Genomic DNA, 22,668 nt, shown 5'->3' with positions numbered 1-22,668 from the left:
GGTTTAGGGTTGGCATTAGGGTTAGGGTTGGAATTAGGGTTACGTTTGGGATTAGGGTTAGGTTTGGGATTAGGGTTAAGGTGAGGGTTGGGATTAGGGTTAGGGGTATATTGGGATTAGGGTTGGGATTAGGGTTAGGTTTGAGGTTAGGGTTGAGATTATGATTAGAGGTGTGTTGGGCTTAGGGATTTGATTAGGGTTAGGGCTAGGATTAGGGTTGGGGTATTTTCACGTTAGGGTTGTGATTAGGGTTATGGTTAGGGTTGGGATTAGGGTTTAGGGTGTTTTGGGGTTAGGGTTTTGATTAGGGTTTTGGATTAGGTTGGGATTAGGGTTAGGGGTGTGTTGGGATTAGGGATGGAGTTAGAATTGGGGGGGTTTCCAAACGCGACAGCCAATATTATGCTCAAAAAGTCAAATGGTGCTAACTCCCTTCTGAGCTCTGCCGTGCACCCAAACAGTGGTTTACCCCCACATATGGGTACCAACGTACTCAGAACTAATTAGACAACAACCTTTGTTGTCCAGTTTCTCCTGTTACCCTTGCGAAAATAAAAAAAATTGGGGGCTAAAAAATCATTTTTGTGGAAAAAAATGATTTTTTATTTTCACGGCTCTGCGTCTAACTTCTGTGAAGCACTTGGGCATTCAAAATGCTCACCACATATCTAGATAAGTTCCTTGGGGGTCTAGTTTCCAAAATAGGGTCACTTGTGGGGGGTTTCTACTGTTTAGGTACATCAGGGGCTCTGAAAATGCAACATGACGCCCGCAGACCATTCCATCAAAGTCTGCATTTTAAAACGTCACTACTTCCCTTCTGAGCCCTGATGTGTGCCCAAACAGTGGTCCCCCCACATATAGGGTATCAGCGTTCTCAGGACAAATTGGACAACAAATTTTGGGGTCCAATTTCTCCTGTTACCCTTGAGAAAAAAAAATTGGGGTTTAAAAAATCATTTTTCTGGAAAAATTAATTATTTTCACGAATCTGCATTATAAACTTCTGTGAAGTACTTGGGCGTTCAAAGTGCTCACCACACATCTAGATAAGTTCCTTGGGGGTCTAGTTTCCAAAATGGGGTCACTTGTGGGGGGTTTCTACTGTTTAGGTACATCAGGGGCTCTGCAAACACAACTTAATGCCTGCAGACCATTCTATCAAAGTCTGCATTCCAAAACTGCGCTCCTTCCATTCCGAGCTCTTCCAAGTGCCCAAACAGTGGTCCCCCCACATATGGGATGTCAGCGTACTCAGCATAAATTGCACAATACATTTTTGGGCCAATTTCTCCTGTTACCTTTGCGAAAGTAAAAATTTGGGGGTGAAAAGATCATTTTTGTGGAAAAAATATGATTTTTTATTTTCATGGCTCTACATTATAAACTTCTGTGAAGCAGTTGGGGGTTCATAGTGCTCACCACACATCTAGATAAGCTCTTTGGGGGTCTATTTTCCAAAATGGGGTCACTTGTGGGGGGTTTCTACTGTTTAGTTACATCAGGAGCTCTGCAAATGCAACATGACGCCCGCAGACCAATGCATTAAAGTCTGCATTTTGAAACGTCACAACTTCCCTTCCAAGCTACGATGTGTGCCCAAACAGTGGCCCCTCCACATATTGGGTATCAGCGTACTCCGGACAAACTGGACAAAAAATTTTGGGGTCCAATTTCTCCTGTTACCCTTGAGAAAATAACAAATTGTGAGCTAAAAAATCTTTTTTGAGGAAAAAAAAAGGATTTTTTATTTTCACGTCTCTGCATTATAAAATTTTGTGAAGCACTTGGGCGTTCAAAGTGCTCACCACACATCTAGATAAATTCCTTGGGGGGTTTATTTTTCAAAATGGGGTCACTTGGAGGGGTTTCCACTGTTTAGGTACATCAGGAGCTCTGCAAATGCAACATGACTCCCGCAGACCATTCCATCAAAGTCTGCATTTTAAAACGTCACTACTTCCCTTCCGAGCCCTGTGAAGTACGCAAAGGGCTAATAAACTTCTTGAATGTGGTTTTGAGCACCTTGAGGGGTTTAGTTTTTAGAATGGTGTCAAGTTTGGGTATTTTCTGTCGTGTATACCCCTCAAAGTGACTTTAAATGTGAGATGGTCCCTAAAAAAAATGGTTTTGTAAATTTTGTTGTTAAAATGAGAAATCGCTGGTCAACTTTTAACCCTTATAACTTCTTAACAAAAGAAAATTATGTTTCCAAAATTGTGCTGATGTAAAGTGGACATGTGGGAAATGTTATTTATTAACTATTTTTAATGACATATCTCTCTGATTTAAGGGCATAAAAATTAAAAGTTTGAAAATTGCCAAATTTTAAACATTTTCGCCATATTTCCATTTTTTCATAAATAATCGCAAGTAATATCGCAGAAATATTACCACTAACATGAAGTACAATATATCACGAAAAAATATTCTCAGAATCCGTTAAAGCGTTCCAGAATTATAACCTCATAAAGTGACAGTGGTCAGAATTGTAAAAATTGACTCGGTCAATAAGTACCAAATTGGCTCTGTCACTAAGGGGTTAAATAGAAAGCATCACATTTATATCAATAAGGCTGGGTGCAGACGATCATACATTCTCTCATCCCAGAGAATTTGGCCGATTATGCAAATCACTGTGGTCAAACTCTGACCAGACTGTGATGATAGTGTGATCCAATTCTCTCGGAGGAGAAGATGGAGAAAGAAAGTCCATCTTCTCCATTTTATCAGTCCGTGGAAATCGGACAACACTCAGATATTATCCGAGTGCAGTCCGAAGGTTTCCACGCATTCATTGACTTGCATGATCGGATCAAACGCAGGCATGCTGCGTTGTCTAAGGATTAAAATCGGCTATGTGCATATCCCCATAGAATAAGATTGGTCCGAGTACGATAATATGATTGTCGGATCGCACTCGGACCAATAATACGGCCATCTGCGCCTGTCCTTACACTGCACATTTGAAAAAAGAAAAGAACAACAGAAAAAAATTGCATACAAACAATAGAAGGTAACAGACTGTCACATCAAAACAATAGACTGATAAATACAAGTTACTCAACTATTACAAATCAAATATCACTTCAGGTACTGTATATAAATTCGTAGAGAAATAAAATAAATAGGAATCGAAAAAGCTCTGAATTTAATGAAACATTGTTCAGTGTTACCACGGCAGTGAGTTTTTAACGCAAAAGCGCCCTCTATTGATGAATATATAGTATTAACATTATTTGAAGCTGGATAAGCAATATGAGATCAATGATAACGTTTACATTTCTGCCTTAATAAATTCTAACAAAATTAATATAAATGCAACTTGTAAATGCATGTACCTGTACATTTTAACTTTACTGTGCTGATATTGTCATCCTGCTGTTTGTGCTTTTGCATTATTACCTTATTAAATTGTTTTGCATGTTTTTAAGTTAATTGTTGTCATTACATAGAGACACCTAATGATGCCTTACGCCTTACACATGCTAAAAATGCCATCAATACTATTTGTTTGAAGAGCATATTTTCACAAACCAGATTCGTTGCAGAAAAGAAAAGATGGCATCCTTTTAACCCTTTCATCACTGGATAAACTTTTTTTGCTCTTTAGTTTTTCACTCATTTTTTTTTTCCAAAGTCATATTTTTTTTTACTGCCATTTGAGGGCTTATTTTCTGTGACCTGAGTTGTAGATTTGAATTACAGAATTCACGTACATTGTACTGAGGGGGAAAGAAAACTGGTAGAAGAAACCCCCAAATAATTCCTCCATTGTTTTTTTGTTTTTTTTTTGTGGTTTTGTTTTTACATTATTCATTATGCAGTAAAAATGGGTCCTTGATTCTTCAGGTCAATAGGATTCTGGCTGCTTTTATATTTTATTGCTTTGAAAATACGCAGACCTTTAAAGATAATTCAGTTTGTGTTGCTGTTTTCTAAGACCTACAAGTTTTCTTTTTTACTTTTCTGCAGATTACTTTTAATTGCCTTAAATTTCTTTTTGTTTTTCTTTGGGGGGGAGGGGGGAGGGCAAGATGAATAAACTCAACACTGGGAGTTTTATTTTATTTTCGCCATACAGTTTACTGTATGGGCTAAATAATTTCATATTTTCAAAGATTTGATTCTTTATTTTCAGATTGGGAAAAGTGATGTGATTTGAACTTTTAGACTTTATAAGCTTTTAAATATTTGTGACTATATTTTTCACATATTTATCGCCCTGTGGGGCTCTTGATCCTGCAATCATTTGATCACTGGCGCAATAAGACTTTTCCAGTAATGCAGTGTATTGTCAGTTTACCAAATTCCTATGAAGCCCATGTATGATTGTGGTGAATCCTGCGTTCCTCCATATATTTTATATGTCTTGTAGCATGAACCATGGTGCCTTATCACACACATTGCAGGATCTCTTCACCCTTTCTCCAGCATACTGTCACAACGATAGAAACTAGAAGCTGCTCTGTGTGTGCAGGGATGTGATGGAGGGGAGGTACCGTTGTTATTTGAAATGGTCAGAGAACCATGTGCTGTCAGCAACCTCCTAGAGAATAGGTAGATTCTGGTTCATCCCACATAGAATTGCAGTCGTCCTATACTGACCCAACCTTTTACTTCTGGTCATAGATTATTGGGATTGTTGTCTATCAGCCTGGTTTGGTGATTTATAGTACCTCAAGAACTCCTTGTCCTACCCTTTTTAATATTTTTTTATGTTTTATGGTCCACTGTTAGATGTTGGGGTAAACCTCTCACTCGGTAAGTAGATATTTAATTTGGCTCATGATGAGTTCATACTTACGGCTATGTAGTTTCCTTCGCAGGAAGCAATATGACTTGCGATAGTGAATCTGTCACTTGTTATAGAAGAAGTTTTGCATATTTCATATATATATGCTGTATATACATTTATGCAGATAGTAAAGATATGACTGTACTTACTGTCCATAAAATGACATTCTCATATATGAATGATATTTTATTCACCTCTATTTACATTTTTCTCATGGCAGAAACTATTGCAAAATGTCATTCAGATGTTAATCTATACCTTTATTTGATGCAGTAACTGCATGTTCAACTAACTTTTTTTTTACTTTTTGTTATTCACGTTTATTTCCTTTCGTGTGCATTGGAATAACACAAAAAAACTGAAAAAAAAGGCAAATTGGACAAAATTTCACACAAAACCCCAAAAATGGGCTGGACAAAATTGTTGACACCCTCAACTATAATTCCTATAATCATCAATAATCTTACATCTCTCAACAGGAATTTTGGTCCACTGTTCTTTTACAAACTACTCCATTTCTCTCATTTGAAGGATGCCTTGTCCCAACAGCAACTTTATGATCTCTCCACAGGTGTTCAATGAGATTTAGAGCTGGACTCATTGCTGGCCACTTTAGAACTCTCCAGCACTTTGTTTTCATTCATTTTTGGGGGCTTCTTAAAGTTTGTTTGGGGTCAATGTAATGCTAGAAGACTTATGACCTATGATGCAAACCCAGCTTTCTGACACTGGGCGCTGCATTGCAACCCAAAATCTTTTGGAATTCTTCACATTTCATGATATCTTGCACACAGCCAAGACACTCAATGCCAGAGACAGCAAAACAACCCCAAATATCTTTGAAGCACCACCATATTTTACTGTAGGTACTGTGTTCTTTTCTTTGTAGGCCTCATTCTGTTTTTGGTAAACAGTAGAATGATGTGTTTTGCCATTTTGGTCTCATCTGTCCACAAGATGCTCTCCCAAAAGAATTTTGACTTACTCATGTACATTTGAGCAAATGATAGTCTAGTTTTTTTTTGTCTCTATGTCAGCAGTGAAGTCTGGGTCTCCTACAGTAGCATTTAATTGAATTCAAGTGTTGATGCATACTTCACTCTGACACTGATACACACAGAGCCTGCAGGATAACTTGAATTTCTTTAGAACTTGATTGAGGATGCTTATTCACCATTTAGACTATCCTGCGTTGTAAATTTCTTGATTATTTTGCGCACTGCGGACAAGGAAACATCAAGGTCTCCGGATATTTATTTTTAACCTTGAGATTGTTGATATTGTTCAACAATTTTGTCTCTCAAGTCCTCAGACAGTTCTCTTCTCTTTCTGTTCTCCATGCTTATTGTGGCACGCAGAGACACAATGCAAAGATTGAGTCAACTTCTCCCCTTTTTATCTGGTTTAAGGTGTGATTTTCCATATTTCCCACATCTATTACTTGCCACAGGTGAGTTTGAAGGAGCATTAGATGCTTGAAACAAATTTGTTTACCCACTATTTTAGAAAGGTCCTAACAATTTTGCCAGGCCCATTTTGGGGATTTTGTGTGAAATTATGTCCAATTTGCATTTTTTACTCTTTTTTATGCTGTTACAATACGCACAAAAGAAATAAACATGTGTAGAACAAAACATGTGTAATTGCAATAATTTTCTGGGAGAATTACTTCATTTTCTGGAACAGTTTCAAGGGTACCAATACTTTTGGCCATGACTGTAAGTCAATAGTACAAGTGAATATGAACAACTTTGTACTATATCTTATTTCTCCACTTACAAGCCACTTCTTCCCCTCCTGAATTTACCATCCTCTCCGAAAAACAATTTAAATCTGCCTGTGTGAAAGTAAGACAGACTGAGAGCACAGGGAGGGTCAGTTACAAATCCTATTGCACTCTATAAACATGACAAGGGAGAGGTAAATAGTGAGAAAACAAGTAGATGGAGACACAGACAAATTATCTTGCTGAGTTTTCTAACAAGTCTTTTACCTTAATCCAGAGGGGGATTCAAATCTACACTGCTCAGTGATATTGTATAATATTCTCCCTGCTGTGTGCTAACTGATCAATGAAGGATCCCTCTCTATGTGCTGTACGTATTTTCTAATGTAGACAGTCTTTCATTGTAGAAAATTTTTGAATGACACTTTGGTATTAAGTACAAGCTTATGGAATTCATTGTCTCTGTTTCAGGAAGTGTGGTCCTCTGTGCAAGTGTGAATCAATCATGGTGGCATGCAAAGGAGTCTGGACACAACCATTTTGGAAAGGAGTGGTTGGTGAATTCCTAGCTATGCTCATATTTGTTCTTTTGAGTCTTGGTTCAACTATTAACTGGAGTCCAAAGGAAAATCGCCAACCAGCAGACCTGGTCCTTATCTCGCTCAGCTTTGGACTTAGCATTGCAACCCTAGTACAATGTTTTGGACATATTAGTGGGGGCCATATCAATCCAGCAGTCACTATTGCAATGGTATGCATGAGGAAAATCAGCATTGCAAAGGCAGCCTTTTATATTGTGGCACAGTGCTTGGGAGCTATTGCAGGAGCAGGAATTCTCTACATTGTTACTCCATTAGAAGTTGCTGGTGAACTGGGCGTTACTAAGGTAATTATCACAACCGTTTCTTCTGGTTCCTCGAATTCGTTTTAACCTCCTGGGCCCTGATTCATCATTTGTGACTTTTTTTTAAGTAATTTTCCTTTTTTGTGTGTTTGATGCCAACTTCTTCAAAATGGCATACCTGAATCATGAATTTTGCGCAAAGTAAAAAATGCCTTTTTTCTGTCTCAAACTGTTGCACGCTTAATCTCTTATGGACCGAACAACTTTATAGGGCAATGACCGGGCCTCATTTTTTAAATCTGACAAGTGTCATTTTAAGAGGTAATAACTCTGGAATGCTTCAATGTATCATACTGATTCTGAGATTGTTTATTCGTACCATTGTGTACTTTATGATAATGGTACAATTTGCTAAATATGAATTGTGTTAATTTGCAAAATGATCGAAATTTGGTGCCCTTAAACCAGAGAGCTAAATCACACAAAATAGTTAATGCATAACATTTCCCACATGTCTAATTTACATCAGCACAATTTTTTTTAAAGAAAATCTTTTTTGTTAGGAAATTAGAAGGGTTAAAAGTTGATCAGCAATTGCTCATTTTTCCAACAAAATTTACAAAACCATTTTTTAGGGACCGCATCACATTTGAAGTGATTTTGGGGTGCCTGTATGATGGAAAATACCCAAAATTGACACCATTCTAAAAACTGCTCCACTCAGGGTACTCAAAACCACATTCAGGACATATATTAACCCTTAAAGTGCTTTACAGAAATTAATGCAATATGAAAGCAAAAAATGAGCATTTTAATTTTTTTCAAAAAAAAAATTATATTATCCTCTATTTTTTTAGCTTCACAATCGTAAAAGGAGAAATTGAGCCAAACAATTTGTTGTTAAGTTTGGAAAAACTACTGTTTTGTGCACGGCAGGGCTTGGGAGGGAAGGAGCACTGTTTGACTTTTTGAATGCAAAAATGTCTGGAATCAAGTGGGAATGCCATGCCACGTCTGTAGAGCCCTTGATGTGACTAAACAGTGGAAACCCCACAGGAGTGACCCCATTATGGAAACTAGACCCCTCAATGAATGCATCTAGATTTGTGGTGAGTACCTTGATCCCTCAGGTGCTTCACAGAAATTTATAACATAGAGCCATGAAAATAAAAAATCAAACTTGTGTCACAAAATTGTTATTTTAGCCCCAATTTTTTATTTTCAGAAGGGTAACAGGACAAAATACAGCATACAATTTTTGTGCAATTTCTCCTGAGAGTGCCAATATCCCATATGTGGTTGAAAACTAGGCAAGGGAAAATGCGCCATATTGACATTCACATTTGCTGAAATGGTTTGAGGGTGCCATGTCACATTGGCAGAGCCCAAGATGCCAGAACAGCAGAAACCCCACATAATTGACATCATTTTACAAACTACACCTCTCAATTAATTCATCTAGGTTTGCAGTGAGCATGTTGACACCACATGTGCCTCACAGAAATTTATACCTTTGGGTAATCAAGAAAGAATAATTACATTTTTACAGCTAAAATGTTGTTTTAGCCCCAATTTTTATTTTTATGAGGGTTAATTAGAAAAAATAGACCATACAGTTTATTGTACAATTTCTTCTGAGTGCGCCAATACCCTACCTTTGGGTACTACATTTCATGAAGGGAAGGAGCGCCATATTATAGTGTAGATTTCACTGTTATGGTTTGCAGGTGCTGTTACCTGGGGCGCCAGAACAGCAGATTCCCCCCCCCCAAAAGTGACCCCATTTTACAAACTACACCTCAAAATGAATTCACTTAGGGGCGCAGTGATCATATTGACACCACTGTTATATTACAGAATTTTATACCTGTGGGCAGTGAAGAAAAAATTTTTAAAAATTAAAAATAATTATTTTTTTTTCCACAAAATGGGGAAATGGGTGAAAATGGCACCAACATTTGTCACACAATTTCTGCTGAAAGTGTCAGTACCCCATATGTGGTTGTACAGTACTGCTTAGGCTAAGTTCACACTTGCGTTGTGCAGTCCGTTCAACACATCCGTTAAACGGACTGCACTAGTGCAAGTGCCGACGTTTGCACTGCGCTAGCACAGATGGAGCATCTGCTAGCTCCATCTGCGCTAGCAGTGCGCTAGTAGTGATGGACCCGGAAACGCTGCAGCCCGCGTCTCGGGTCCGTCACTCAATGACGGCACATCGCTAGTGATGTGTCCGCCATTGAAAGTAATGGCGGCATTAACAGACTGTGTTATGCCGCGGTGTAATGTAGTCCGTTAAATGGGTCACACTAATGCAGTGTGAACCCAGCCTTAGCCAGACGTCGAGACTAGGAAGGGGCAGATCACTATTTGCTTCCTGATGTGCAAATTTTCCGAAAATAGTTTGTGAACTACATATACAGAGCCCTGAATTGCTGAAAGAGCAGAATTCCCTCCCTCAAGTGACCCCATTTTAGAAATGATACTCCTGACAAACATGTGGTTGCTAAATGTGGTTTAGCTAAACTGTAAGGCTCAGAAAAGAGAGGAGGCATTTGGATTTAGGAGTGCAGAATTCACTGAAGCCTTTGTGCTACCAGTAACATTGAACTCCCCCTATATTTTTATTAACAGATGACGTACCTGAGTGGGGACTTGCTTTTTTTGCAGTTTGATATGAAGCTTTTATTGGGAACATTTTACATAACATTTGGGATCACATTTATTCTGTGCTCTATGATGAGCACTTACTTTGGGGTTTATATCTAAATCTCCGAATGACGTGATTCAGATCAAACATCCAAGTGATTTATTCACTATAATGAGGCAGTAGGGTTACTCTAGACTCCATCTGGCTTCTGTTCAGTCTTGTCCTTCTTTTCAAAGGTGCACAAAACTGTGGTAGACTGCTCTTTTATTCATGTCTACAAAGACAGACACCACCGGATCGCAGGCCAGACGGGGTCCACAGTGCCTCCATCTACCTCATAATAGGCGATCTGTCTGAATCACTTATTTCATAGATTTACATGGAAGCCCCGGGGTAAGCACTCAGTGCAATGCACAGGATAAATAAGAACAAAGCCTTACTGTGATTTTTGGGAGGCATAATGAACAAATCAACCTGTAGGTGAAGAATTGGGTCTACTTTTTTTTACGCCGCTTCTCGTGCGGTATACGTGATTAGACTACTTTATTTTTCGGGTTGGTGCAATTACACCAATACTAGCTTTATATAGTTTTTTTATATTTGGATGCTGTCACACACTAAGGCTGGTTTCACACTTGCGTTTCAAAACGCATGCGTTTAAAAAAAAACACATGGTGAAAAAACGCATGTAAATGCGTGCAAACGCTGTGTTTTTTTGACGCATGCATTTTTGCATGTGGTGAAAAAACGCGGCGTTTTGACGCGTTTACATGCGTTTTTTCATGCGTTTGCGTTTTTTAAACGCATGCTGAGAAATGTGTGACAGCTGCCAATCATCAAAATAAAGTAAAAAACCCACTATAAACAGAAATAGTTAGGGTTAGGGTTAGGGATCATAACCTAACCTTAAAGGGTTCCTAACCCTAACCCTAACCCTACCCCTAACCCTAAGCCTAAAGGGATCCTAACCCTAACCCTAACCCTAAAGGGGTTAGGGCTAGGGGTAGGGTTAGGGTTAGGGTTAGGATCCCTTTAGGGTTAGGGGTAGGGGTAGGGTTAGGGTTAGGGTTAGGATCCCTTTAGGGTTAGGGTTAGGGGTAGGGTTAGGGTTAGGGGTAGGGTTAGGGTTAGGATCCCTTTAGGGTTAGGGTTAGGGGTAGGGTTAGGGGTAGGGTTAGGGTTAGGGATAGGGTTAGGGATAGGGTTAGGATCCCTTTAGGGTTAGGGTTAGGATCCCTTTAGGGTTAGGATTAGGATCCCATTAGGGTTAGGGTTAGGATCCCTTTATCACCTTTATGGTGGGGGGTGGCATATCAGTGTGTTTTCTGTTTTTTTTTAATAAAAACGCATGCAATTTTTAAAGCAAACAAATGCATGTGCTTAAAAACGCATGCGTTTCCATTGACTCCAATGTATTTTTTGACACAAAAAAACGCATGAAAACGCATGCGTTTTTATGTGTCAAAAAACGCCTTTCAAAAATACTACAAGTTGCATTTCTGAAAAAGAACGCATGCAGCAAAAAAACGCATTCGTTTCAAAACGCGGCCAAACGCGTACAACAAAAAACGCATGCGTTTTCAATGTTAAATATAGGAAAAAAAACGCATGCGTTTTTTTGTGCAAAAAACACTGCAGACAAAAACGCAAGTGTGAAACCACCCTAAATGATGCTTTTTTTTCAAAAACTAGTTTTTGTATCACCATATTTTGAGAGCTATAATTTTTCTATATTTCTGCAGACAGTCATTTGAGGGCTTATTTTTTGTGGGAAGAGTTCACATTTTTATTGGTACCATTTTCAGGCACATAACATTTTTTGATTGTTTTCAATATTGATTTTAGGGAAGCAGAATGAACAAAAAACAGCAATTCACGATTTTTTGCCATTTTGCATGTGGTAAAATTTATAAGGCAGCTTAATTCTTTGGGTCAGTATGATTACATTGAAACCAAATTTATATTTTTTTATGTTTTGGCACTTTTACACAATGAAAATTTTCATATAAAGAAAAATTATTTTTGCATCGCTATTTTCCGAGTCTTTAAATTACACCAGCTCATGACATGCTATGTCCATCATTGGTTGTAAAGGGGTTAACAAAATAGGGCAAAAATTACACTAAAATACTGAAGTACTCAAAAGTACCCCCGGGGTGCCTGGAGTGGTATTGCTCCAAATTTTTCAACTTTTTAAAATGTTGCAATTGATGAATCAGGCAAAAAACGTATGGAATATCTAGTCTACATTCACAAACTGGACAACAACAAAAATAAACACAGGCAATCACACATAAAATAGACAAAAAAGGTGCAAAAAGACTAATGATTTGGTTAAAGAAAGATGCACAAAACACACAAAACCTAGACAAAAAACAGGAGCAGAGGCAACTATGAATCGAGGCCATAATGATTTTTGTTTTTTGGCAGAATGTTGCCTTTGGATCAGTATATAAAATAGCAGCTGGCCATACTGTCTAAATCTTTGTATTAAACACAATAGCTTAAGAGCTAGAATACAAAGCCCAAACTATGAAGCTCCTATAGCATGAAGCAATTTTGAGCAAATGGATAACCTGTGAAAGTTTTTCACTATTTATAATAAACATGAATTCAATCATTTATAGATTATTTCAGTTTTTACAACTCATGTCATTAAATAATTCTAGATGCCAAATTCATAGAGAATAGAAAATACTTGGCTTACTCTTGCATTACATTTTTCTAGAATCTGTCCAGTCATCATGATATGAATTCCTAATGCAACACTTTACCTTCTTTATAGTTTATTTGCAGCAGATTGACCCTACTTTGATATCCACAGGTAAATAAGATGCTTTCCCCTGGCCATGGGATCCTTGTTGAATTGGTAATAACCTTCCAACTGTTATTTACGATCTGTGCGAGCTGTGATGCGAAGCGCAATGACATTACTGGGGCTGTAGCATTGGCCATTGGATTTTCTGTGGCCATAGGACATTTATTTGCTGTAAGTATAATATCTTATGAATTTCTTTTAATATTTACGAATGTTTTAACACTTTGTGATTTAAACAACGGACAATCTGCTTTAGGTCATACGGATGTCAAATAGAAAAGTCTCTGTTAGCAGGAAAAGATAGGAAGTCCTCTTATATCATTGGAAAAGCGCAAATAAAACAGAAAATAATAGGAGTGCACCTTGGCAGCAATAAAGCTATATCATTTTTTATCTCAGTCCAGGCTGAAAGTGTAATTCTCCAAAAATACAGATGAGTAACTCAAATTGATGAAAATATAATTGATGTTGAATTTTGGGAAATTTGCTAATCCTGGCAAATTCAAACAACTTGCGATTTCTTTCACTCGAATCACAAAAAATGGCCACAGCCATTTTTTGCACTTGGGAATATAATAATAACCAGAGAAGGCTCAGGTAACATTGGGCATGGCGGGCCGGTCTTCTGTATAATGACTTGCAGCTACCACATTACATTGTATACCAAAGTAAGTTAAGATGAATTACCTTATAAAGCAGAAGCAGGATATGCAGCAGCCAATTTTATAGGGAATCTGAATGGTTCATATCTTACCCACAGGGATAGCGTGAAAAAGCCATAAAACATAAAAAAAAACCAGTAAGGCTTTTACATATTGTGGCCAGTTCAGTTTTTTGGTAAAGAAGAATAGTGTGAGAGGAAAGAGAATAGTGTTATACACATTTTTAAGGGCAATTGGACATTTTGGAGTACCTTTAATAGTGTCTAAAGTGCTCACCTACAAAGTGAACAGCAAGAGTAAAGCAGTGTACAGTGTAGTCCAAATTGAAAGTATTTCTGTCCATAAACAGCTCGGTTTGCATTTTGAGGATAAGGTGAAAACTTCTGAAACTTCCTTTGAGTGATCATTGGAATCAAATAGAATTCAAACTATGAACAGAGGCTATACCATATCAAAAATAATTTTACAAGTTTACCATTTAATTTTTTTGAATAGTTGATCGTTCAATAAGATGTTCCTGGAAAAGTATTTTTTTTTATACCACATTAGCCAGTAGATAGAGAAATTATAAATTGAGAATGAGTACCAAACACTAATGACTCTCAATTTACATTTTTTACTAGACACAGACGTGGTCAAAATTGTTGGTACCCCTCGTTTAATGACAGAAAAACCCACAGTGGTCACAAAAATAACTAGAATCTGACGAAAGTAATAATAAATAAAAGATCTATGAAAATGAACAAATGAAAGTCAGACATTGTTTTTCAACCATGCTTCCACAGAATTTGAAAAAAATAAAACTCATGAAATAGGCCTGGACAGAAATGGTGGTGCCCTTGAAAATAATGTGACAAAAGGGACATGTTAAATCAAGGTGTGTCCACTAACTAGCATCACAGGTGTCTACAATCTTGGAATCAGTGAGTGGCCCTGTATATAGGGCTTCAGATACTCACTGAACAGTTTGGTAACATGGTGTGTATCACTCAACATGAACCAGAGGAAGTGAAGGAAAAAGTTGTCTCAGGAGATTAGAAAGAAAATTATAAACAAACATGGTAAAGGTAAAAGTTAAAAGACCATCTCCAACAGCTTGCTGTTCCTGTGACTATAGTTGCAAATATTATTCAGAAATTTTAGATCCATGGGACTGTAGCCAACCTCCCTAGATGTGGCCGCAGGAGGAAAATTGATGACAAATCAAAGAGACGGGTAATAGGAATGGTATCAAAAGAGCTCAGAAAAATTTCTAAACAGATTAAAGGTGAACTTCAAGCTCAAGGAACATCAGTGTCAGATCGCAACATCTGCGGTTGCATGAGCCAAAGTGGACCTCATAGGAGATGACCAAGGAGGACGCCATTGTTGAAAAAAAATCATAAAAAAGCCAGACTGGAATTTGCCAAACTACATGTTAACACGTCACAAAGCGTCTGGGAGAATGTCCTATGGACAGATGAGACAAAAATGGAACTTTTTGGCAAGGCACATCACCTCTATGTTCACAGACGGAAAAATGAAGCATATCAAGATAAGAACACTGTCCCTACTGTGAAACATGGTGGAGGCTCTGTTATGTTCTGGGCTGCTTTGCTGCATCTGGCACAGGGTGTCTAGAATCTGTGCAAGGTACAATAAAATCTCAAGACAATCAAGGGATTGTAGAGCGAGAAATATGCTGCCCAGTGTCAGAAAGCTTGGTATTAGTCACATCACAGGTCATGGGTCTTGCAACAGGATAATGACCCAAAACACACAGCTAAAAACATCCAAGAATGGCTAAGAGGAAAACATTAGACTATTCTGAAGTGGCCTTCTATGAGCCCTGATCTAAATCTTATTGAGCATCTTTGGAAAGAACTGAAACATACCGTCTGGGAACGTCAGCCTTCAAACACGAGATATCGGGAGCAGTTTACTCTTGAGGAGTGAGCCAAAATACCTGTCGAGAGGTGCAGAAGTCTCATTGACAGTTACAGGAATCGTTTGATTGCAGTGATTGCCTCAAAAGGTTGTGCAACAAAATATTAAATTAAGGGTACCTTCATTTCTGTCCAGGTCTATTTCATGAGTTGTTTTTTTTAATTCTGTGGAAGCATGGTTGAAAAGCAATGTCTGGCTTTCATTTATTCATTTTCATAGATCTTTTGTTTATTATTACTTTTGTCAGATTCAAGTTATTTCTGTGACCATTGTGGGTTTTTCTGTCATTAAATGAGGGGTACCAACAGCTTTGACCATGTGTGTATTCTGAATATGGTTATAACATTTTTATACATATGCCCATCTTTTATTAGATCAATTATACCGGAGCCAGCATGAATCCAGCTAGATCTTTTGGACCAGCTGTCATTATGAACATATGGGAGAACCACTGGGTAATATCCGCTATATTGTGTATATGATTTTTTGTTGACTTACATGTAACTATAGTCTCTATTTCAGAGTTATGTGTCCAACTTCCTGGATACAGAAATTTCTGTGGTTTAATATAATTCAACGATAAGCATTTTGTGGGATACTGTATACTAGGACTTCTCATTTTTTTCCACTTTATTGTAATGCCAGGGCCTTACCAGAGAACAAATACTACAGGCAGTGACTATGTGTCCTCTGTAATAACACCAACTACCACCATGCATCATAAATGACCTTCCCAGAATGATCACATACAAAAGTGCAAAAAAACAGTAATTCTGGATCCTGTCAATCAAAATGTATGAGGTCAGAGTTTCCTTTGATTTCACTCATCAGAAAATGAAAGAGGGTTATGTTGATAACCATAATTCTGTGCAATCTAAAAGTATCATATTTGGAATCAAACTCATAGAAGTTTAATTCCCAAAGGGAAATGAAGGGATGTATACTGACAGTGCCTCATCCTCCAAACCCAATAATCAAATTATTGATAAAAGTAGGAAAGCAGCAGGAGCCACTGTGTCCTAGAAGATACAGTCAGCTTTGTTGTGCAGCCTTGAAGCTGAATTTCTCCTGTAACTGGGGTTATTATATCTGCCCTAGTTACAGGGTAAATGCCCCATGAAGTTCTTTTAAGACTTCACTTGGAGCACAGTGTATGAATAAATAAATAAAGCAAAAAAGTACACAAAATTAAACCAAAAAAAGGAAACACCCCCAATTTAGTTCACTGTTTATTTTCCTGAGCCCGAGGAAAAAGAAAATATATCCAATACATAAACATAATATCTACAGAAAAAAGGAATGCAATTTAAAAATGTTTTTTAGTAAGCCTTTAATAAAAGAATGTGAAAAAAGACACATTTCTTATTTTTCCTAACATTTTCCCGAAATATGAGCAAAAAAAGAATATAAAAAATAGAATAAAATTAAATCCAACATACCACGAAATATAGAGGCAAAAATTATTTTAATATCCGAATGAGAAACTTTTATTGAGCCTATAAATGCACATGTACAATAAAATTAGAAAATGTGAAATGCCAGGAACAGGGTAAACAGCCTGGTCTTTAACTGGTTGAATAAGTTTCTATGCCCTACTAGTCAGTGTTAATACTAATAATCTATTTATCTTTTCCTAGGTTTACTGGGTTGGCCCAGTTATAGGAGCGGTTATGGCAGGATTGCTCTATGAATATATCTTCTGTCCAGATATTGAACTCAAGAGTCGCTTAAAGGAGGTCTTAAATAAGGCAACACAATCCAAAGGAAAATACAGTGAAGTGGAAGAAAGCAAAAGTCAGATAGAATCAGATGACCAATTACTGAAACCTGGAATTGTCCATGTATTCGATGACAAAAAAGGAAAGGATACCTCTGGTGAGGTGTTGTCATCTGTATGACTAGCACCGGATGCCAGAGAAAAGCCTAAACCATCACCAACATTTGTTCCAATCAAAGAAACCGATATAATTTAAAGCAGCTGTATTATCTAAAAATACTTATATCATTCACTAAACAGTACTATCAAAGCTTGAATCCACCACAATATAGAAACAAATACTATATGAGACATGCACGTATTCTTAGGACACTGTCCTTTTGGCAAATCTAAGGTAAATAACAGTGATCCTTAATTTAACAAGAAGTCAATACTGAGCCTCAAATCTGCCCATTTAGCATCTAGATTGACAGTGCACATTAGTTTAAAGTGCCCACTGGCAAATTCAAACAAATGGTTTTTCCTCTGGCAAATAATTGGTTGCTGTCAGTGCTGATTAAGATATCCCCCTATTTAATCACTATCAGGAGAGCAGCAAATGCACAACAGAACTATCATTTAAGATGAAATATAATTATTACAATCTTTTTTTGTATTTTGAAAAAATATCTCTTTTTTGCACTTTGTTTTGTTTAATAGTAAACTTTTGAGAAAGTACTTTACAAATGAAGAAGCAGCCACAGAAAACATCAAATGGCTCGAGGAGAAGAAAAATCTTTAAGCACCATTTTTTTCCTGTCTATGTATTTTTCCCTTTGTTTGATCTGTTGAGTGGCTAGCTATTTATGAGGACCATGCAAAAAAGGTGTGAATAACAGTCTGAAAATAGGCAAAGGCCTTTCTCTTAGTTTTATGCACCTTTATTGTATGATTCTTTAATTATTTGAGTGTTTGGTTTAAAATGTTTAGATGTAAGATATAATCGAAGATGTTGGCATTTTTTTTTCTCAATACCACTGTCATACCTTCATACATCCAATAATTGGCATCTTCTGTACAGTACTCTAGACTCATAAGTTATGTCATAACTTAACAACTTTTTAGTCAAAGTAGATATTTAGATATGGAAGATATTATTTTATAGCCTTGTAAAAAAATATTGTCATGCTCACTTCTGCTCCTATTTGCTTTAAAATGGAAATCCTGTCAGCACCAATTTAATTTCCACCAAACTGTCATAATAAAAGGGATGTTCCTGTTATTTTCATTTTTATCTACCAAAAAAGAAAGATTGCTAGATTGGTGGGGATCTGAACTCTGGGACCCTCCAATGTCCAGTGCCCTTAATGTCAAAGTGAATGAAACTGATGGAGATAGCCAACAGCTCTACATCTCCTTCTCAGGTGAAGAAATTAAGAGAATAAAGAATAGACCTTGTCCTGTGAAGGAATTAGATAATAGACCTCATCAACAGTTAACATGTGTTATCATTTAAATCATGTTTGTATTCCCATTAGGCTTTTATTTAATTTCTTCTGGAGTTTAAAGATGAGAGCATTATACTGCCTCTGTACAAATCCCTAGTTAGACCGCACATGGAGTACTGTGTCCAGTTTTGGGCACCGGTGCTCAGGAAGGATATAATGGAACTAGAGAGAGTACAAAGGAGGGCAACAAAATTAATAAAGGGGATGGGAGAACTACAATACCCAGATAGATTAGCGAAATTAGGATTATTTAGTCTAGAAAAAAGACGACTGAGGGGCGATCTAATAACCATGTATAAGTATATAAGGGGACAATACAAATATCTCGCTGAGGATCTGTTTATACCAAGGAAGGTGACGGGCACAAGGGGGCATTCTTTGCGTCTGGAGGAGAGAAGGTTTTTCCACCAACATAGAAGAGGATTCTTTACTGTTAGGGCAGTGAGAATCTGGAATTGCTTGCCTGAGGAGGTGGTGATGGCGAACTCAGTCGAGGGGTTCAAGAGAGGCCTGGATGTCTTCCTGGAGCAGAACAATATTGTATCATACAATTATTAGGTTCTGTAGAAGGACGTAGATCTGAGGATTTATTATGATGGAATATAGGCTGAACTGGATGGACAAATGTCTTTTTTCGGCCTTACTAACTATGTTACTATGTTACTATGTTAAAGAGAACCTAACAGCAGATACTTGCTGCATGATCTACATGCAGCATCCATCAGACACTGGTTGCATGATTTCAACCATTTATAGCTTCAAACTCAATGTGGACAAATCTAAACTCATCATCTTTCCTCGAACTCATAGATCTTCCTTACCTGACCTATCGATCACAATTAACGACATCACACTTTCCCCGGTACCAGAAGTCTGCTGCCTCGGAGTAACCCTTGACTCTGCCCTGTCCTTCAAACCGCACATCCAAACTCTTTCCACCTCCTGTTGCCTCCAGCTAAAAAAATATTTCCAGAATCCGTCCTTTCCTCAACCGTCAATCTACTAAAATGCTTGTGCATGCCCTCATCATCTCCCACCTCGACTACTGCAACATCCTTTTCTGTGGCCTCCCTGCTAACACCCTTGCACCTCTCCAGTCCATCCTTAACTCTGCTGCCTAATTCATCTCTCTCCTTGCTACTCCTCTGCTACCCCCCTCAGGAAATCTCTTCACTGGCTCCCATTCCCTCAGCGTATCCAGTTGAAATTACTAATACTAACCTACAAAGCCATCCATAACCTGTCTCCTCCATACATCTCTGAACTAATCTCCTGATATCTTCCCTCACGTAATCTCCGGTCCCCCCAAGACCTCCTTCTCTCCTCCACACTTATTCGCTCCTCACCCAACCGCCTCCAAGACTTCTCCCGAATATCCCCCATCCTCTGGAATTCTTTGCCCAACATGTCCGACTATCAACCACATTCGGATCCTTCAGATGGAAACGTAAAAACCCATCTCTTCAGGAAAGCCTACAGCCTACCCTGACCCCGCTGCCTCCTCATCACTACCGGAGCTACTGCCTCACCAACACTGGCGCTCCTGCAACCGTCGACCTACTGTCTGTCTCCTTCCCCACCATCCTGTACAATGTAAGCCCGCAAGGGCAGGGTCCTCGCCCCTCTGTATCAGTCTGTAATTGTTAGTTTGCTTACTGTAATTGATATCTGTAATTTGCATGTAACCCCTTCTCATGTACAGCACCATGGAATCAATGGTGCCATATAAATAAATAATAATTATAATAATAATAATAATAATATATGTTTAACTCTGAAACGCTGCAGCGTTTCAGAGAAAACACAGTTCAATAGCCGCTGGGGACCGAGCCACATGGGAGACTAGTCAGACAGGCAGATTCCTGGCAGCTTTTATCCACCACTGGCCTGGAGTGATGGGTCTCTCCCTGCATGCGTTTGTAGCGAGAGACATTTCACTCAAGGGCAGTCAGCAAGGAGAAGCCACCAGGAACTGAGCTGTACAAGAGAATAGTCAAACAGGCAGCTATTAAAGTATGTTGTTCTCTAAAACACCACAGCCTTTCAGAGTTACACATATATGGCTGAGATCATGTAGTCAGTATCTGATACATCTACTGACTGGCCCATGGATGGAGCAACATACTTCTACTGTCAGGTTCTCTTTAACTTAATTATTCATACATAAAATAAGAAATATTCCATTAGCAACTAGAACACAAATAATATGCAGAGATATACTTTTTTCTACAGCTTACCTTCCAGCTTTGCTGTGTAGACTAGGAAAGATGCAATAGAGAGCAGATAATTCCAGATAACCTTATTCTGTTCTGAGGCCTAGTCTAGCCAAGATAAGAATCTTTTACACACAGATAAGATCTTGTACACAGCACCTATGACACTCCCTGGGTCATGGTCTGTATTCCAGCTTTGCCTAATAAACATATAAGCCTGTTGATATTTTCTTTGTCCATGGAAACAAGCCTTAAAGCATCCATACCATGTCATAAAGGAATACGTAACTACAGCATGAAACTGAATCATAATTATATTATTTTATCATACAGAATTGAATTTAATTACTGAAACCTAACTTAAATATATGAGACAGTTTCTTAAAACCAAATATACAGATGAGACAAATAATAAGTCGCACACTATTATTAAAACATGTGCAATACAATTCCATTACCTAAGTCTCTTACCATGATTCTGTTTCAGAGAAAACATGAAAGTTGAGCAGCTTCTTTTTAAAAATGATCAGTTTATTATAAATCAAACCAGTTGGCACAATATACTTGATAGTCACAAGTTAAGTAATGTTCACATCATGTGGCACCCTCTCATCAGTGGCTCCATCGGGGCTTACATCTGAAGCCCTGGAAAACTGGATTCAAATGATTATGCTGATGGGGCTAATTACTGTAATGATCCAGAAAGAGTCAAATTTTGCTCTGCTGGACATCATTTTCGACCATATTTGCCCTTTTGAGGCAGATTTCAAAACACGGTCAAACAAGTCTTGGAGCTGTCCTCAAATAGGCGTATATTGCCAAAAGTGATGTCCAACAGACCACTCAGTGGTTCTGTTTCTATTATGACAGTCAATGGCCCTGTCAGCACATACACCCAAATCCCATTTTCCAGGGCTTCAAACATAAGCCCCAACAAAGTAGCTAATGTGCGGGTAAAACACAATTTGAATTTGGCCTTAGCAGTACAAAATAATTATAGCTTGCAAACTGTAACATTATGTCAAAATATGAGTGATTCTTTACTGGATGTGGGAGTCTGTTCATTGTTCCTGAGGTTCACCAAGAACCTATTTTTCACATGATTATCTCTCAACTAATCATGGCTGTGAACATTCAACTGTGCACAATGCCCAAAACTCTGCACATGAAAAATATAATGCCAGTAAAATGCCATGGTAAAAATCGTATCAGTCCAAGTCCTTCCTTATTAGGGATGGCACTGGCTAGTCAATGACTGTCCTCCAGCAACAGTACAATTGTAGCAGTAGTTCACATGCTGCCATTAAATATTTTTTTTTTTTTGCTGGCATAAATAATCTGATCACGCAATGAACGAGTGTTATGCTCATTTGTTGGGTTTGCTCTGGCATGTTTACACCAGGATATCATCAGGAATGACTGTTCCTATTAAAGATCTTTTTCCCATTATCTACTGTTGAAAATGCACCTCAACTTTGCACAAGTTATCTTAGGCTGGTTTCACATTTGCGTTTTTTGCCGCAGCGTTTGTACCGCATATAGACGCATGCGTCGTGTTTTTCTATATTTAACATTAAGAACGCATGCGTTTTTTTTGTTTGCGTTTTGCCGCGTTTGACGACGCATGCGTCTTTTTGTCGCTTGCGGCTTGGTGCGGAAATGCAACATGTAGTAATTTTAGAGGCGTCTATTTGCCGTCAGGAAACGCATGCGTTTTTAAGCAAATGCGTTTGGTTGCGTTTTTGAACGCATGCGTTTCAATAGAGAAAAACAAGTCTAGACACTGATAAGCCACCCCCCACCATTAAAGGGAACCTGTCACCTGAA

At 38.1% G+C, this 22,668-nt stretch overlaps 1 protein-coding gene across 2 annotated transcripts in view; it reads left to right on the top strand.

The window, feature by feature from the left end:
• Positions 1–18,612, top strand: part of AQP4 (aquaporin 4) — a 34,268-nt gene extending 15,656 nt beyond the window's left edge. Inside the window, exons 1-5 of one of the 2 annotated variants that reach the window (XM_069731240.1) lie at positions 4,710–4,764; positions 6,996–7,410; positions 12,843–13,007; positions 15,799–15,879; positions 17,062–18,612. In XM_069731240.1, the coding sequence (XP_069587341.1) occupies positions 7,030–7,410; positions 12,843–13,007; positions 15,799–15,879; positions 17,062–17,322 (888 nt within the window). In that variant the 5' untranslated portion in view covers positions 4,710–4,764; positions 6,996–7,029 and the 3' untranslated portion in view covers positions 17,323–18,612. Of the gene's footprint in view, positions 1–4,709; positions 4,765–6,995; positions 7,411–12,842; positions 13,008–15,798; positions 15,880–17,061 lie in introns of those variants that run through there. The other variant, XM_069731239.1, reaches the window with a different exon arrangement.
• Positions 18,613–22,668: the final 4,056 nt, after the last annotated feature.

The sequence above is a fragment of the Ranitomeya imitator genome, chromosome 6 (assembly GCF_032444005.1).
Source record: "Ranitomeya imitator isolate aRanImi1 chromosome 6, aRanImi1.pri, whole genome shotgun sequence".
NCBI classification, from domain to species: Eukaryota; Metazoa; Chordata; class Amphibia; order Anura; family Dendrobatidae; genus Ranitomeya; species Ranitomeya imitator.
This window is presented reverse-complemented; position numbering and strand designations above follow the sequence as displayed.